This window comes from Eurypyga helias, unplaced genomic scaffold (genome assembly GCF_000690775.1).
Source record: "Eurypyga helias isolate BGI_N326 unplaced genomic scaffold, ASM69077v1 scaffold8508, whole genome shotgun sequence".
In the NCBI taxonomy this organism is placed as follows: Eukaryota; Metazoa; Chordata; class Aves; order Eurypygiformes; family Eurypygidae; genus Eurypyga; species Eurypyga helias.
In genome coordinates, this window is record NW_010268877.1 from 94,939 (window position 1) to 113,261 (window position 18,323).

Below are 18,323 nucleotides of genomic sequence, written 5' to 3' on the forward strand. Positions count from 1 at the left end.
CCTCCCCCCGCCCCCCCGCGCCCCCCCTGCCGCTGCAGCGTAATGCACGGCTGCGAAAGGAGCAGCACCACGCAGGTTGGCCTACATAGCCCAAATACTCGGGAAAGAAAAAACTCTTGCTCCGAGAAGAGGTACGTACTTCAGGAAGGCAGGAGGGGCAGAGGGAGGCAAGAGGCGAAAACCAAGGAAAAGAGGGCCAAGAGGACTTTGTGAACTGTCTTGATTTAATGGGGAAAGCGGAGGAAAGAGAAGAATGTCTCTCCAGAGCCGTCTCCCTCCCACATTTAATAGCGTTAGGATCTAACGTGTAATTTGGACTAAAGGACTAATTCTTTCCTGTGGTTTGATGGATGTTAGCATCCCTTTTTTTTTTTCTTCTTTAACAATGTATTACATAACATTCTGATACACTAATTACCATCTCATGTCATAGCAATTTTATTAAGAGCTTATACTTACAAATACCGATTCTGAAAGGATTTCAGGTCTTTTTTTGTAATTTTCTCTGAACTAGGCTTGTTGAAGTGCTGGCAACATGGTCTGATGCTGCCTAATGCAGCTTCCAGTAACAAAGAATCTCTACACAAAGATCTCTCCCAAGAGTCAGGCATGGATTCTTCTTGCGTTTAGTCTCAAAGACTTGTAAACAAGTTACTTATAGCACACTATGTTGTGATAAAACACTGGTAACACAGCCCTATTAGGTTCCTGTACCTGCTACAGTTCCAATTCCAGAAGCAAAGCCAAGAGAGAGAAATTCCTTTATACCAAGTAATGGAAAATTTGTTAAGTATTCTGCAGTTAGTGTTTGCTCGTTAATATGGTATCATCTTGCCAGGCAAGACTTGGTACCATGAGGTATTTTGCCGTATAAAATTGCTAATGCCATCAGGATTGTCCAAATGGGATCATCATCATTAAAAAGATTATGCGGTAAGGAAAGTGATTACGACAACGTCTGAGTAGGATTACTAATCACAAGTAGAATCCTGGTACAAATCTCATTCTCTGTATACAAGAAAGGACACAAAACCTTTTAAACATCATTTATATACATTTATGGCTTTATACAACAAACTGTCAGGGATTGTTCTCGTGTGTCTGTAGAAGTACATCAGGCACTTTTTCTGAAATTATCCATGTATGAATTTTAATTCTGCAATGTGACTAAGCCAGAGCAGTGGAGCGTCGAAGAGCTGTCACACCACTCGCAAGTAGAAGTAGCAGTATGTACATGCCAATCTCTCACGATATTGCTGGTTTGTAGAACACCCTCAAAAAGGAGGCCGGTTTTAATGCCGAGTAATTTGCTTTTTGCTTGCATAAACCATGCTGCATTTTACATTATGATTACCAAAATAATAATAATAATAATGATGAGAATACCTTATTTAAAATCAGTCATAAATTAAGGATCCTAGCAATTTCATAATGAAAATAGGAATTTCAAATCAGTAAAAAAATAAAAAAGTACTAACATACATCCAGTGGTTTAACAAGTGCAAATTTTATACTGTTTTATAATTGGTCCAATTTTAACTTCTCTTCTTAGGGATGCTCTGTTGACTTAAGCCAATAATAAGCAATAGGACTCTTGCTTATAAGTGTAGGCAAATTGTCAGTTTATCAAAGCAGAGCTTTCCAATTAATGCATCTACTACCTAAACATATATCATATAGCTATATTATGGAAACAATACATCTTTATATTTAAAATATCTGAACAGCTCTATAATACAATAAACTTTTAATAACAGTACAAACCAGAGAAAAGTCAAAAACAAGGCTGCATAGGTCAGATCATCTGCACAATTCACAAACCAATCATTTACAACAATTCCGACAAACTAAGTTACTCCAGAAACTTGGTACTTTTACTGAAAAAGGATTTATTACTAGAGGTCACATAATGTTTGTATTCAAGGCAGGCAACATGCCCCTTCACCAGACTTCACAGTATTCCAGAATTACAATTGCAAAATATTAGAATGGCACCACAAAAAATAAAAATTGACCACACAGCCCAAACCTCTGATTATCTACAACTGCTTTCTCACAATAATTAAAAGGGGCTTTCTACAGACTGTTGTAATTAAGGAACGGCTACATTTACGTCATTCATAGTTATAAAAGGAAAAGAAGAAAATATCTGTATATAGGAAGTTATACAGTAGCAGTAAATAATAAACAGGAGTTATATTGTTAAATGTAGCATGTTCAGCTGCAACCCCATGGCGCATGGCATTAGGTACTGCTCTCTTTGCAACACCGAGGTGAATTTTATGGCTACTTTGGCCTACGCATATCAGTGTCCATTTGGGAACAATCATTTCTGCACACGCAGCAGAAAGAAGGATCTTCAGAAACCCATGTGAGCCCTCCGCTTGCCCCACTGCCCGAATCTACCATCCCGTTTCAGAGACTATGAATCTGATGGTGAAGATGCTACTAGAGATATTTGCCTGTGAAAGCAGGCTGATTCATTGAGGCTTCGGCATCAACAACACTTCATTTTGCTCAACAGAAGTTCAAAGACCGATTTCACGCTGGGGGAGATCCTGTATCACAGGACAGCTTAACATCAGCCTCTGGAACTGCTGACAACTGTAATAGGATATCTAAAAATGTAGGACCAGCTGTAATTAGTAGTGATTTAAGCTCACCAGGGAGCTAAATGCTAGGACGTCAATAAATACATTGCAGAGCCTTAGGAAAGTCGTAACAGGATCATTAAATGTATGGCTTGTCGCTAAACTTCATTTTCTTGGCACATCCCATTTCTTTCTCCACCACACGCCATCACTACAGGGAAGAGATGTTTCAATTAGAATGTTTTCCAGTTGTGGGCTACGTAGACAAAACAAAAATCAGTGGAAAGAAATATTTATTTCTCCCCTTCTTCACAACTGCCAGCTCTAGCACAAAACTGTTCATCCCGTCAGTGCCTGAAAAAGCTCCAAGGACTTCTGTAACACAAACAACGTGCAGCAACCAGTAAAAAGAAAGGTGTGGCCCGTGATCCGCACATCCATGAAAACTGCATTGTGCGATTACAAAAAATCTGAAATTATTTATCGAAGACCCAATCCTGCAAACCCTCAGGTAAGCTGTCGGTGTGCCTACTCCATCAAGAGCAGGTTCTTCCACAGGAACAAGGCCTCTACCATTAAAGCTCTCCCTTAACAGAAAGCTCGTGGATTTGTATAGCTTTGCCACTTACTTTATCCTTCTTATTTAAAATACATATATGTATTAGGTTTTGCCCTGTCATAGGGGGGCACAAATGTTTTAGCCTCTCACTGATAAGTAGCATTTTTGTCTCTTCAAACATACGGCACTACAACAGCAACACTGACAGACCCTAAAACTAGTGCTAAATAAGACAAGTAACAATTTTGTCATTAATTTTTCTAAAATATGTAATTTCTCAGAAAGTCCTGCTCTTGAGTGCACAAACATTATGAGACCTCCATGAAATAAATATAAATGTGAAGCATTGTACAAGCATCTAACAATGAATACTTAACACTTTGTGGTAGTCAGAGTTAAAATTATAGTAGAAGCAGATGACATTTCTAAAAATGCATATATAAAACTGATTAAATATTTCCTAAACATAAAGTTGTCTATATTTATATATCACACAACAAAAAAAGGGACAGAAATGTTTTGTATTCAAGATACTTATTAAGTTTTTCCTTTATTAGCACTCCCAAGTGCTAGGGAAATTTATAAAAACATGTACTTAATCCAGTTAAAATACTGTACAAAATGAAGAGGTTATGAATGCTGCCAGATCTCAGATTTTTTTTTTTTTTAAGTTGCCTATGTAACAAAAGTAGACTTTAATTATAAGAAAAATAGCTTGGAAAGTTTTCCAAAAATTATCTTAAGTCCAACAATAAAGTCATTAGTCTTACAATGAAATCCAGATATATTCTTGCATAAATTTACATGAATACAGGTAACTTATCAAACGGCATTTAACCTACTGTTTCTTTTGAATAGTCAGTGGGTTTAGTAGGATCATATTTAACAGGCTATTCTGTTCCCATATGAAATGTGTGGCAATTTTGAGTAAAATAATGCAGTTCGTACTGCTGCAAGGCAAGTCCACAGTTATCTCAACTTATCAGAACACAGGTAACATCAATGAAGGTTAAACTTACTTAGGGCATGAGATCATCACAGTATTCTTACAAAAGTTTATAAACTTTTCTTGGACCAAACAGAGAGTCTTAAAAAACAATTCTTCTTCTACAGATCATACTGTACAAAACCGAAAGCACAACATGATGTAAGTAAGAGTCTTTGCTGTGATTATATGGTGTAGTGGATTTGGCACTTCAGAGTAATGAAATTTCCAATGGCACAGTTCTTATCTACAGCAGCACATAACCTGCAAACCTTGGGCAAACATCCTGTACAGGAAAATACTCTGTCTGTTGCCAACTCTGACGAAAGGAAGAAAAAAGAAAAAAAAGAAAATAAAAGGGAAAAAAAAGCCCCCCAAAAAAACTAGTGCATGCGCACAGTCCTGTCAAGAAAATTAAAAAGGAAGGTGAAGGACATCTTTGTACTGCTTTTCTCAGTTCTTGCTGTCAGACAAGTCTGGAGAATTTAACCATAACCTAGGAGGAAAAAAACAACAACAAAAAGAACAAATTAACATTCACACGAAAATATTAAGTTGATTAAAATATGCTCAAACTAGCGTTAAGATAACTTAAATCAGAAAAAAATGTATTCATTAATTGCTAGTTACCAGAAAGTTTTTTGTTTAAAATAGAAATGGCAAAACATTAATGCTTCACATGAGGTAACAGAAGTTGCTACAGTACAAACTTGATTTACAAACTACTAAAGGACTGGAAAGAGATTGACTGTAATAGAGGCACTTCACATGCCAACACAGAAGACCACCCAGATTTTAAGCATTTTGCCATCTCTTTTCCCTTTAGTTGTTTGTCAGATTTATTATGAAAAGCACAGCTTACCTCCTACAACATCCTAGCCTGACACCCAACTGTGTGTGGTTGTCTTTACACTGTGCTGAAAACTTTGGTTAGGCAATACACTGTCAAAGTTAAAATCTAACGTTTCTCCATCCATAAGGTCATTACGGATAATCGACTCCATGTCACAGTCCAACCGCTCAATTAGCATGTCATCTAAGTCACTGGGAAGCTTCTCCTGGTGGAGGGAAACAATTCCCACCCTTCCGTAGCCATTGCAACTGTTAACAGGGGCGTACGGGTTCATAGCATTCATCTGCATCGGGTGACTCATAGGCACTTGTAGCGAAGTCTTCACTGTCGACAAGCGATTCAGACCTGAAGTATGTGACATGGTGTTCACTGTGTGTGACAAGGCACGACCATTAACTGCAGGCGTTGGCTGGTTATGTCCTTGGTGAGGGCGGGCGTTAGGGTTCATCATTTTGTTGTGGGGCGGTTGACTGCCGTAAGTTGGCATCACCGAGTTAGTGACCATCAGCACGCTTTGGCCCAGCGCCCTGCCACCAGCCTGGGAAACACCAGTGTCTACCGATGCCAAGATATCATTGTGTGGCGGAGAATCTGAAGTCAGTAACTCCTTCAGAAGCCCTGCGGGACAATTATATTGGCTCATCGATCCATAGCTTGGTTTACTGTCTTGAAGAGTCTGCATAGGAATCTGGGGCAAAGAGTTCATGCTAGCTTGAGCATACGTAAACTTCCTGTAGTCTGGATTTGGTGAACCTATACTTGTGGTCGAGGATGCGAACGAGTAACCTGGTGTTTGCTGCATCAGGGTAGCAGACGAAGACTGAGTTGACACAGTCATTGACGTATTAGGTGACAAGAGATTAAGATTATCCAAAAGATTTTCCATGTTCTCAGAATTACTCATCTCTGAAAGGCTGGGTAGAGTAGAAGTCATTTTGGAGGCTGATGATGGGTATACCATGGAGTGCACATCCCCATCTCCAAGATCATCTTGCTCTGGCAAAATAGGAGAAAGCCTTCCACTAATCGTACTAGCGTTAGAGCTAGTTCTAGGCCGAAATGTACTCCAGTTATCAAAGTCATCGTTACTGTGAGAGCTGGGGCTTGCGGGCCACTTCGAGAACTGTGATCCGGGGCTGTCACTATTTCCTTCTTGACCAGACTGAAGGGATGTTTTTTTCTTGGCAGCTCTGCCTCTGCTTTTGGCAAATTTGCTGTTGTTATCCATGGACGCCGCTCGCCTCCTAGGAGATTTGCCACTCATGAGCATCCACCAGGAACTCTTCCCTGTTCCCTCATTCTGCACTCTGATGAACTTGCTGTGCAGAGAGAGGTTGTGACGGATTGAATTCTGAAAAACAAAATAAGGTGTAAGAAAGGGAGAAAACATGTTTCTTTTATGATGTACTAATATTTGTCTTTGCAAACATACTCTCATTTTTTTAGAAAACATAGGGTAACCATGAAATGGGACCAGGAACTCTTCCCTGTTCCCTCATTCTGCACTCTGATGAACTTGCTGTGCAGAGAGAGGTTGTGACGGATTGAATTCTGAAAAACAAAATAAGGTGTAAGAAAGGGAGAAAACATGTTTCTTTTATGATGTACTAATATTTGTCTTTGCAAACATACTCTCATTTTTTTAGAAAACATAGGGTAACCATGAAATGGGAAATTATGTCAGTCTGGAAAGATCTTTTATCAGGTCACCACTCAGTAGTGGCTCAAACAAGCTTGCCGAGAGTTGCCATGTCAGTTTGCCTGTCATGTGGCCTGATCACAGCTGACATTATAAAAAGTTAAATAAAATACCGGAGGAGCTGTTCTGAAATACAAATTCGTCATAAAGGGAAAAAAATGTATCAGAAGATCAAGAAGACAACTGAAGGTCTCATTATCAGCTTTGCTCTAATGAGTTGAACCTGATTGCATTTAGGGAATTTTTTTCTTATAATTATTTTACGCAAAGTTGAGGAATGCTAGATCCTGCTCTACAGTTCTTATAATGGCATCCCACCATGCACATCCCTACACCCGGCAAATATGCCAGCCTGTGAGTACTGTCACTGAAGAGTAGAGAAGTTTATATTACTTGCATTATGTGAGAAAACATATATACAAAAACAGTGGAGGATTAAGTTCTAATTTTTATAAATAACATGAAAATTTGCCAAAGAAATTATAAGAAGAAAGGAATGCAAACAGCATAGACAAAATTGCATTTAAAACCTCAGTCTTAAAAGCATATTTCTCTTTCAAAATCAACATTTTAACAGGCGAAATAGACTCTTCTAATACCTGAGACCGCAAGATATCATGTGGCGAGACTGACCAGAGATACTGAAGCTTTTCATTATCCCCTCAGGCATGAATAATGTTTCATGTTTTGTTCTTAAACCAGAAAAAAAAAAAAAGAAAAAAATTCAAAAATCCAAAATCCAAGCCCACAGGTTGACCTGTTATCAAGACACTACCCTTTGCATTACCAAGCTGTATATAAATAATTTTTTCCTCATGTCGTTTTCTGCTGAGGACATGTAAAGATAATATCAATAGGAAAGCTGTCGTATATTTTGACATAATTGCTAACAAAAGCCTAAAGTTCAGAGAGTGCTGAAATAGGCAGCCGTAGACATTGATAGGAAGGTGGAACAGAAGCACATGGGTAACCACGTTCTGCACTAGAACTGTAATTCATGCAAAATAAGTAGGAGGGAACCAAAAAACAACACAAAAATGGGTAAAACAGAAATTAGACCTCAATGGCAGAGAAATCAGTGTTGCAGTAGCTTCCTTCCATTCACAGTCATATTTATCAGGTTTTCTAAAGAAAAAAATGGGGAAGCAAAAACACAAAGCAGTAATAAGGCTGATCTCGACCAGCAGGCCAGTAGGCCAATTATCTCAAAACACTAAATAGCTACCAGACCTACAAAAATTCTGTTCTGTCTCCTGTTTTCCTACCTTTTTCCTCCCATTTACCTTCTCTAAGTTTTTAAACTGACCCCCAAGACCCACTACAGCACCAAACCATGAGGATGATAAAGCCCATGGAGCTTTGCATGCCTTGTGAGGCAAACCAGGGGACAAGGGGGACAGCCGCTGCTCTGGTCTCTGGCTGCTTTTGCTGTATTTCCCAACCCAGATTGCCGCCAGTGACAGCAGCATCTCCAGAAATGTCTTTCTTCACCTACTCTACTCTACCCATCCTCCTGTGTATATCTGCTTTCTCAAAGATGCACATCTTTCCCCATTGCCTATATATCCTGTTGACAGAAGAAAAGGAGCAAAGACCATAAGGAAGCATACCAGATGAAAACAGTCATCTCATGGGGTCTGGCTCAAATCAGAGGCAGCACACCCAAATTTTCTGCAAGGGCCATGACATGTTGTGGACCACAGAAAGCCAACCAGCCAAAGCAAGCCTGGCCACCTGCAGAGCTCAACACGAATGGCTACTCTGGGGTCAAAGAGGAGACTTTCAGCAGACGAGAGCAGCAAGAAGTGTTTCAGATCTGTAATAGCTTACAGGCAGCAGTGTCCTGAGACTACCCTCACAGGAGTGCAGCTTCACCCCAAACAGGGGTACAAGGTACTTGGTCTCATGGCAGCTAAGGAGTCAAACCATGTGCCCAACCTCAGAAACCTTTCCAACCTCTCCTTCCTCTCCCAAAGAACCATCTTTAACAAATTATCACAGTTAAACAAATACCACAGAATCACAGAACGGTTTGGGTTGGAAGGGACCTTGAAGATCATCTAGTTCCAACCCCCCTGCCATGGGCAGGGACACCTTCCACTAGACCAGGTTGCTCAAAGCCTCATCCAGCCTGGCCTTGAACACTTCCAGGGATGAGGCATCCACAGCTTCTCTGGGCAACCTGTCCCAGTGCTTCCTCACCCTCTCCGGAAAGAATTTCTTCCTGATGTCCAATCTAAATCTGCCCTCCTTCAATTTAAAGCTGTTACCCCTTGTGTTGTCACTACAGGCCCTTGTAAAAAGTCCCCCTCCAGCAACACTTGGAGCATTTCCTCATGCAATTTTGAAAGGAAGCCATTCTCCTATTAACTAATTATCACAGGACTGTGTCTCTTCACTGCAGGTAACCCTGCAATCAAAGCCTCATCCTTTATCTAGCTACAGGACATTAGGGAATGCCTTGAAATTTTGATTTCACCAAGTGCAGCTAACAGGTCAGGAGGATAAGCCCAAAAATCCATATTCAGGCTTGCCGGTGGGCCCAAGGTCCAACAGAGAGGCCTGGCATGGCCTGCTGGTGCAGCCCGCTGTTTTCATGCAGAGACCACAGCCGAACCCCAGGCTGACACGAGTCAAGCTCTAGAAATGTCGTAAGAAAGTTGTTCTGCGCATCTGTTGATTAAAAAACCTCCTGCGCCAGTTCATTTTTTTTTTTTACTGTATTTTGTAAACATACCCAGTTGGCTCAGGCTTACTGTTTACTACCAAAATAAGCGTATCAAACACGTAAAACATCAGGCAGAGAAAATACCATGCTAAGGCTCAGTTCGCTCTTCTCTGCCTCATAAGTGTTAAATATTTAAGAAATCACTGCTATTCCTTAGTCATCAAAAATGTTATAATCTGGTATTATTGTGCTGAGGACATCTGAGGTCGCTCTTCGAGTAACAGAGCTGTCTCCTAACTCTGCCAGCAATGAAAAAAATTTTTTCCTAACAGGAAAAGGTTTGCGGCCCACAGCTTGTTACATAAATTCCTGTTTTTCACGCAGCCAGCAGGACATTAAAGAAGCTATGATTTACTAACTTGGAAAAAGTGTTGAAGAGGTAAATCTTGTGAAAATATGCACTGCTGTTAATGATGTTGTGTCTACAAATCTTTGCCAGACGCAAACATGACCTGATAAAAAAGTATAGTTTCAGCAGTGGATTTTGGCAGGCGGAGGAGCAGCGCGGCTGTCAGTGAACAGGGTGCTCGGCATCACCGCCGGCGGGACTTCGAAGCAAAGCCTCCCAAAACCTGGCCTGAATAACGCGAGAAGCAAGCAGTCGTGTTTGGATGAAGGTTTCCACGCAGCGACTGTGCGCGCCAGATCATTCCAAGAGCATCCGCGCTGGAATTTTATCAAAACCTTGTCAGTACGTCAGCAGGGCTGCTGCCACCTGTGGGGTGTTTCCTGGGATTGAGTTTCCGCCTCCGAGATAAAGTGTGGAGAGCCTTCGCTCCCGTTCGGTCCATGAACCGACTTCGTGCCACACTTCAGCATACAGACTGGGAACTGTGGATATGCCGCTCACTACTCGCTGATTTAAGAGCCAAAATATGCAATACCAGTATCTGCTAAATGCAATATGATGAGCACATACCAGCAAATAAAACTCGTGAAGCCAAAAGAACGGTTCCTTTGGATCTACACATTTATGCCATACAGCTGCATTTCTAATAGCCAAACCACACAGCCGTGCTTGCTGCTCTTCTAAGCAACAAATAAACTCAAATTACTTTACGTTTTAAAACAATTAAAGAATTAAACGTCTCAGCCATTTAATCCCTGGATACAAGTAGCTCTGCCCATATCGAACGCTGCATTTAAGCCCAAGAGAGTCATACTAAAACATGCAACTTAAGTTTAACCTGTTAATTGCTGGAAAGAATCATACCCCTATTACAATTAAAGTTGAAATATTCTATTATTTTTACAGTAAATTGTTTTGGTGTTTTGCTACAGAGAATCACTCAAAAACACAGTTACTTTGTTAGATCTGACAACACCATAGGCTCGTATTTACTGGGAAGAGGCCATGCAGTCATGCTGGTCATCGTTCCTCCACCCCGCTCCTTGGAGCTTCTGCACTCCTGTTGTAGAGCTCCTGTGTAACCCCACTGCAAACCTCCCTAAGCAGGACCTAACTGGGGATCTGGGAGTACCTGGGGAGCTGCGAGACCCAAACCTTGTAAAAGCACCTACAAGTGCCCATGATCTCTCCCACCTTCATACCTTCACACTCAGGCACAGACAGCGCCCATTCAGCCCAAGTGCTACGACAGCCACCAAAAGGGAGAGCAGGAAAAAAAAAAAAAACACAAGGTGCATTACAGCAGGTCCAGATGTTCAAATCACCCTCCTCTTGGAGCCTCAGTGGCAAGCACCACAATAAAAAGAAGTCATAAAAAAGACCTCCCAGGAAAGTATGAAAAGGAGGGGAAGTTCAGCACCACACTGGCTTAGGGTTCCTTCAGCATTAACAGCCAGACAGCAGCAGCACAGGCTAACGGTGGCAAGTGGCACCACACAGCATCGATCCAAGGCTAAGCTAGACCATGGCTGGTGAAGGCGGCAGGTCTACTTGGAAGAGTTACAATGCCTGCACCTGCTTTTCTGTGGTTTCCAACCACCCTGCCAAGCTTTCAGGGGCAGGGTGAAGAGGCTACAGGGGAAAGAGAACACTGATAACTCCAGATGTACCACAATTTCCTTCGGTACAACAGTCTGGTGTAAGGCTATTTGTCTTGGCTAATGACGATGAGATACAAGAAGCTCAGATGCAGATGCTGCACATGGAGCTTGGGTGTACCTCAGAGCTTGTGTTAGACACCCAAAAACGTGCGGTCAACAGAAAGAAAGTATAATTGTTCATGAATCAGCCTTAGCCACATTTCTCTCTCTGAAGCATTCCTGATACTACAGTGTTCACCAACACAACCGCACATCTGGCTGCAGTGTCAGAGGCTCCAAACGCTAATGAAATAGCTACCTTTGCCACCCAATTGTGGCATTCTTTGATTACAGCTCAGAAACCTTCCCTGTTGTCAGATAAGAGCACGGACAGAAAGCATGTCACTTAGCCTCAGGTCAAAGAGTCATATTTAGAAAATGCTGGCAATTTGCCACCCGCAGCTGGAAGAAGGTGGAAGGGCAGGATTTCCTCCTAAACAGGTCATGCTTTTTTGGGTCTTTTGTTCTTGGGGGGGGGGAGCAGGGGGGGGGGTGCTTTTGTTTGACTTCGTTTTTGTCTTGTGCTGTTACATGGTTAAGAAGCGTCAGCTGGAAAAAGTGCAGAAACACTTCAATCTTACTAATGGGACCTTACACATTTTCTCTGTCCTTATCACAGATGGTGGCATCCAAGAGTCTTTCCCAGAACACTATCCATGAAACACAGAGAGACTTTCATAGACTGTTTCATTTGACAAGATCTCAGCAATGCATCCCTTGTCCCCCGCATGAACGTACAAGAATGGGACAGACTCTATGCTACATGTCTCTCCTGCATGGAGAGGGTTCTCCTGTGACCACGACAGTGGCATTAAGTCCTGTGCATTCTGCAGTTAAGCCCACGGATTTATACTCTCCTACGCTTCCTTCTCACAGCTGTAGAAGACTAAAAAAACTTTGGACACCAAAGGGGTTTGGCTGCTCTCCAGGTTGTATCCTGCTGCCACACGTGGCACCAGGGACTTGATGGGATTTCACAACGACTGGAGCTTTCTCCTTTGGAATATAGCATGTAGTAACAGAAAAATACATGCACAGCTCCAGACACTGATGTTTAAGGGACTTGGCTATGCATGCTTACGTGTCAGAAGTGGCAACTCTACTGACACGTATTTGAGTAATTCCCAATGGCTATCCCCAGGCACCATCCATTCTAGGCAGAATCCTTTGAAGCACTTTTCCATAATGGCAGTTTGGACATTTCTAACGAGATGGTTAACACCCGCCTACTTCCTCTACATGGGCATTTAGAAAGAATGAGTGCAAAAACCACTAAAAAGGGAAAGCATCATATGGGAAGTACACAGGCACAGGGCAAGCACACTCCTGGACACTCATCAAATCTGATGACCCCCAATCAAAACTCCTTATGATCACCCTTATGTTTTCTCCTCCAAGAGAGAGACGGAGCCACACGCAGGTTAACAATTGTCTATATCAGCACCAGTACTCCATTTTATAGCTATATTTATGTCCATAACCACAATACAGGCATGATATAATATCAACACAGCATAAACCAAATATGTAAACATTTGCAGGCATTTCAAAGCTGAGGAAACTAAGTGACACTGATTAGGAAAAACAACAGACGAAGATGCATATGAAAATTGTGAGATTTTTAAAAGGGATTTGTCAAATGGAACTTCCTCCCCCTCTGGTAAAATCATCTGGGAAGCCAAGACAGCCAACAGGTTTGTCTAAAAGCTATTGGTCTTCAGGGGTGAAAGAGAGGCAACAATAGGAAGGTAGCACAGTGTGACAAAAAAAAAGCCCAAAGCAAATAGCCATCAGGATAAAACTAAACTTTTGAAGTGTAGAAAATAAGGGAAGAAATAAATATCAGAGGAAAAAAAAAATCAAATCTAGCAGGGACAACTATGTATTTGGTGATCCAGGCAAATCCTAATACTGCCTTTACAAAACTGATTCTGTAAGCTTTCTATTCCAACAAACAGAAAACAAGTGTTTGACAAATGTAAGGGTTCCATATTTGTAAACAAACATTTGTTTTCCACAAATATGGAGCATACATTTATGCATACGTACATAAATAGGTTATGATGAAGAAGTATTTCCCAAGTTCACTAGTGACACAGGAAGCCAACACTGAGGCCTCACTGAAGAACATTTCAAAGTCAGGATGCCCTTACAACTGGGGCCTCTTCTCCTCCCTCTTTAAGCGCTCTCAGACCTGCAGCCTGTGCTACAATCATAGAATCATTTAGGTTGGAAAAGATCCTTAAGATCATCAAGTCTAACCATAAAGCTAACACTGCCAAGTCCACCCCTAAACTGTGTCCTTAAGTGCCACATCTGTACATCTTCTAAATACCTCCAGTAATGCAAAAACAGCAGAGCAGCAGGATGCACGCGTAACCTGGGACATCAGTCTGAGGTGCTATCATAGAAAAACTGATAAAAGATTCAGTTAATGAACCATCAGAGGTCAGGCATGTAATTAATGTCTGCCAAAACAGTCCCACAGGATATAGGCATGTACAAGAAAAATAGATCTTTTGCTCAAGAAAGGTAAGTCAGAGAAGACCTGCAAGATATGCCAATGCCACGCCAAATGACAGAGCAGCCAAGATTAGCACCACGCTACTGCTAATGCGTGCTCATCACAGGGATTAAAACCATTAAAATTATCTGTAGTGCAGCAAGCCATGAGGGAGATTGCTGCTATTCGTGATGGGCAGGTAGCTCTCTTTCAATTATTCACTGCAGGCCCTAATGCAGCAGCCAGGAACGCAACTACAGAGGGGATGACACAGGCACCACAGCAGCGGTAACGGTTTGAGGGAAAGCGGTCCTTGAATGCAGAGCACAAGCAGGTTACCGCAAGGAAAACATGCACCACAATTATAAGTGATGAGTATATAAAATACATAAATAAAAATTTATAGACATAAATAAATAAAGAAAGATGTGGAGTAACGGAGTAACAGTTCATCCATACAATACCAGAATGACTAATAGCTTAAAATTTTATTCTGCGACTACAGCAAAGAGAGACTATGGGGTGTTTATTTTTTTTCAGCCAGTGGGAATAATTATGATCAGTAGGACAAAAAAGGGTAATCACTCATTTCCTGTTTAACAGACAGCCTGTTTCACCTCTGCCACTCTCCAGGGTTACACCCTATTCATCACAAAGAATACGGCACTGTTTATAGAAAGCTTCCCCCTTATTCTTTGTTTCTAACACTCAGCTGCCTTTTACTGACATTCCTTAGTTCTAATAAAGAGGTACACATGTGTATACATGCTAAATGTATCAATACTAATTAGATCATCTTCAAAGGTGCACTAGAAACAAGTTCTCGCCAACAAGAAGCATTAAGGTGAGAAACAGGCCAAAGTCTCAGCGTAAAACACAGAGGTGAGGAACATCACAGTCCGAAATCAGGGCTCATTTTCTGCATTGGCCTTTGAGCACATACAGAGAACTTCCAAGACACTTAAAAAAAAAATCAAATAAAAAAAAGGGTATGATTACTCCAAAAGCTTTAATAGGATAAGTGAAACAATTGGAAAGATCCCTGCCTGAGGATTCACGTAAGCTTTGCATGCTCAAAGCCCTGCATAATAACCAAAGTAGTCTTATCTGCCACTGGCCTAGGTAAAGGCACAAGCAAACCTAATCCTAAATGTTTGGTTTCAGTCGGATGCTTTGCCAGGAAGACAACAACTCTTCATCTTTGTGGATCAAGACTATTTGGTTTCACACAATCACTGACAACCTAAACGATTAGAATGATTGTCAAGAATGGATGGATTTACAAGCAACGTGCTACCTACAATAACGGAAAATAAGTTAAAACCGAGGCTGGTAAAGCAAGGCAGGATGCACTGGAGACATGGGCTGTGTCCACGACACCTGCCTCATTCACTGTGCCTGCCCACGGGTAGCTGTGGCTGGAGAGGCTTGAGGACTATTTCACGCGCAACAACGCCCACTGCCTGACCACAGACTCTCCTTAGGGACACAGAGAAGGAGCAGCTGCCAGTTTGCAGCCGTGGATCCACAGATGGAGCCACTCGCGCCCTCAGCACTGTGCCCACGGCTCCTACAACACACAAGCTCATCTGACAAGGGCAACAGGGAGATGTTTCCTTGTTTGCAGGAAAGGCACCAAGCCTGTCTGGTTTTCTCACCCTGGGAAGCAACTTACCAAGCAGACATACAGATGCAGTAATGTAAAAAGTGGGGTTGACTGCAACTTTGTGCGAATTAAAGAAAAATTCAATACCTCACCCTATTACACTTGTATCAGCATAGCAGAGAGAGTCTTTTCCTTTAGCAAGAAAACGAGTCAAACTCTCCGGACATGGGTGTCACTGAATACTAGTTTTTCAGAAACAAAGAGTCAATGAAAGCAGCAAGTTTCCTTTGCAGCAGGGTTAGCTGTGCCCCACAGGAAATCCCTGGCTGAAGGAAACTGCAAGTCTTGTAAAAAGAAGGGCAAAGCCTTCCATTTACAGGCTGAACGCTATCTTAGGCTACATCTCACTATGCAGCTGGTCTTTACTTTGACTGCACCAAGTGCAAGGGTAGGCTAGCAAAATTTTAGTATGGTCCTCAAAACTACAAAAAGGAAAATAAAACAGAGTTGAGGGGGATTTTTTTTTTTTTTTAGTGCATCTTTAGAGACTCTTTACTGTATCTAGTGGTAAAGATGCTGAAGGTTTCACATTTGTAAGGGGACAGTATCAGCTTAAAAAGAACAACCACTCTCTGGATTGCACAATGTGGTAAGTATCTGATGTTGCTGTAATAACCAAGAGAAACTGGGGACAGAAGACAGGGGAATTTCCCTTTCCTTTAGTTTCTTTTGCACATGAACACAGTCCAGGGTATAAAACCACTTTTTTTATTTTTCCTTTAGCCAATTCTCCATTTACCTATCTCACATATAAACAGAAAATAAAATAGCATTTTCTTGTTAACAAAATATTAGCAGGGAAAAAAAAAGATTTTTTTCAGTTTTTATTCAAATAAACAGGATCAGATTTCAGTTCTCTTTACAGCATCATCTGCAAATACGTAAATAGACTATTGCCTTATGTAGTCAATATCTCATCCTTTGTGTTCTGTTTTTCATACTTGTTCTTTTTTCCAAAGTTACACGAAGCAAGTACCTATTTCCAATTACTCCTTTTTGTACCTCCTAAAAAGGCAGCACATATACTAGGTATTGTGTTTCTACTCGGCTTCTTTAAATAGTTTGCCTTGGTACTTTCCCCATCACAGAGCATGCCAGACCACCAGCACACTCTCTTCAGGAGAGCTCCTTCCAATTCAAGCTTGCTCCCATACCCTAGTAGATCTTACATAACATGATTTGCTACTACAATGCTCACAAAAAAACCTCATCAAAATTTCAGTATAGCCTTGAGCAATATTCCGGTGTGTATTGTCCCTCTCCACTGGCTGGCCAGATGCAGCCACCCCTCCTTCACATAAGGTGTGGTTTATGCTTAAAGGGGGTTTAGTTTATTTTCTCACAAGAGGGTCTCAGGACTCAGAGGACTCCTGATGGGTGGTTGTACTGTTCATGCCAGCGTCTTTCCTCTCAAACACTGCTTTCCGTGACGTTCTCCAGGCTGCAGTTTCAAGAAACACTGGTGCTTGTCACTGGGGTTTATGACATCTGTTCAGCATTATAAAGCCGAAGTCACCCAATCTTGCAAAACTTGTACCAAGTTTGTACCAACTCTGAACCAAGTTACCTCCAGACATGCTCACAACTTTCAGTAGGCTGCGGGAGGCAGAGCACTATTCCTCAGAGCAAGCTGGGCCCACAGAGGAGGGAAATCTAAAGAATAATTTCTTCCCTCACACCTGTTTTGGAAGCATTCCTATTCCCTCACGACCACAGACTTCGCCCTGTACTTAATAGACCCTTATTAAATCAAAGGATTATTTACAATCTACATACTGGCAAGGCTGCATTCCCATAGAATGTCATCTGGCAACAGTGACTTAAACCATCAGCTCTGTATTTACTTGCTTTCCTCCTTCTCAAACAATAAAAGTAAAAAGGACAAGAAAAAAACATGTTTTTCATTACAAGAATGGAATTAACAGAGTAAAGCTGATGAGCTCTGGAGCATCAGCCTTCACCACAATACCCAAACATCCTTTTTTATTTAAACAGTAAAATAAGGACAGTAAAAAGAAGTGTGGCTTGGAACCTTTTACATACACACCTGCGGCTGGAGAGGTGCAGGACCATGCTGGACACGAACTAAGCCAGCTCCCAGAGTGGGATGCTGTCATGCAAAAGAGAGCTTTGTTAGGCGTTTTGGGTGCTCTTTTTCTTGTGCTAACTAGGCCTAATTAATCTCCCCTCCGTGCTATCTCCATTTGATACAGACTGGGAGACTGGCCTCACCATGGCTGCTTGGAGCTGACCTCGCTCATTCTCCCATTTCCCTAGACAAAGCCTGACACAAGGAGGCTCTGAGCACACCGGGGACTCCCAGGTGCAACAGGAGGTGTCCCAGGAAGCACATTGCCATCACCCTCATCAGTTCAGAGAAGAAAACACTGTTTTTTAAAAGCCTCCCAGCCCTCTTCACTAATCCCACCACCTCTGCTTGGTGCAGACCTCGTCATCGCTCCCATCCTCCCTCAATGAAAAAGTCCATGGGTAACTGGGCAGCATGAGCCTGCCTGGCTAGTTATTCAGATTTAAGGACTGCAACACCCATCTTCTCAATCACAAAGGGTGTCATGGGTCTCCCCTGCCTCTGCCCAAAGATGAGGAAGCTCTAGCTTTCCCCAGACGGGCAACTAAAGCACTATGGTGAAAGCACAGACAAGACACCGAGCTAAAATGCCCTCATCAGT

At 41.8% G+C, this 18,323-nt stretch overlaps 1 protein-coding gene across 1 annotated transcript; it reads right to left on the minus strand.

Moving 5' to 3' along the window:
- Nucleotides 1-1,039: 1,039 nt before the first annotated feature.
- On the minus strand, nt 1,040-10,206 carry FOXO1 (forkhead box O1). Its single transcript, XM_010157898.1, has 3 exons — nt 10,111-10,206; nt 4,998-6,339; nt 1,040-4,631 (listed from the first exon to the last, which is right to left on the minus strand). Exons 1-2 carry the CDS (start codon nt 10,204-10,206, stop codon nt 5,011-5,013), a joined length of 1,425 nt encoding a protein of 474 aa, XP_010156200.1. The 3' UTR covers nt 1,040-4,631; nt 4,998-5,010.
- Between the last annotated feature and the right edge of the window lie 8,117 nt (nt 10,207-18,323).

Coding starts and splice junctions, on each gene's coding strand:
- FOXO1 (XM_010157898.1), bottom strand. CDS start 10,206: ATGGACCGAACGGGAGCGAAGGCTCTCCACACTTTATCTCGGAGGCGG. Junction 6,340..10,110: donor GTGGCAGCAGCCCTGCTGAC/GTACTGACAAGG, acceptor TTTGTTTTTCAG/AATTCAATCCGTCACAACCT.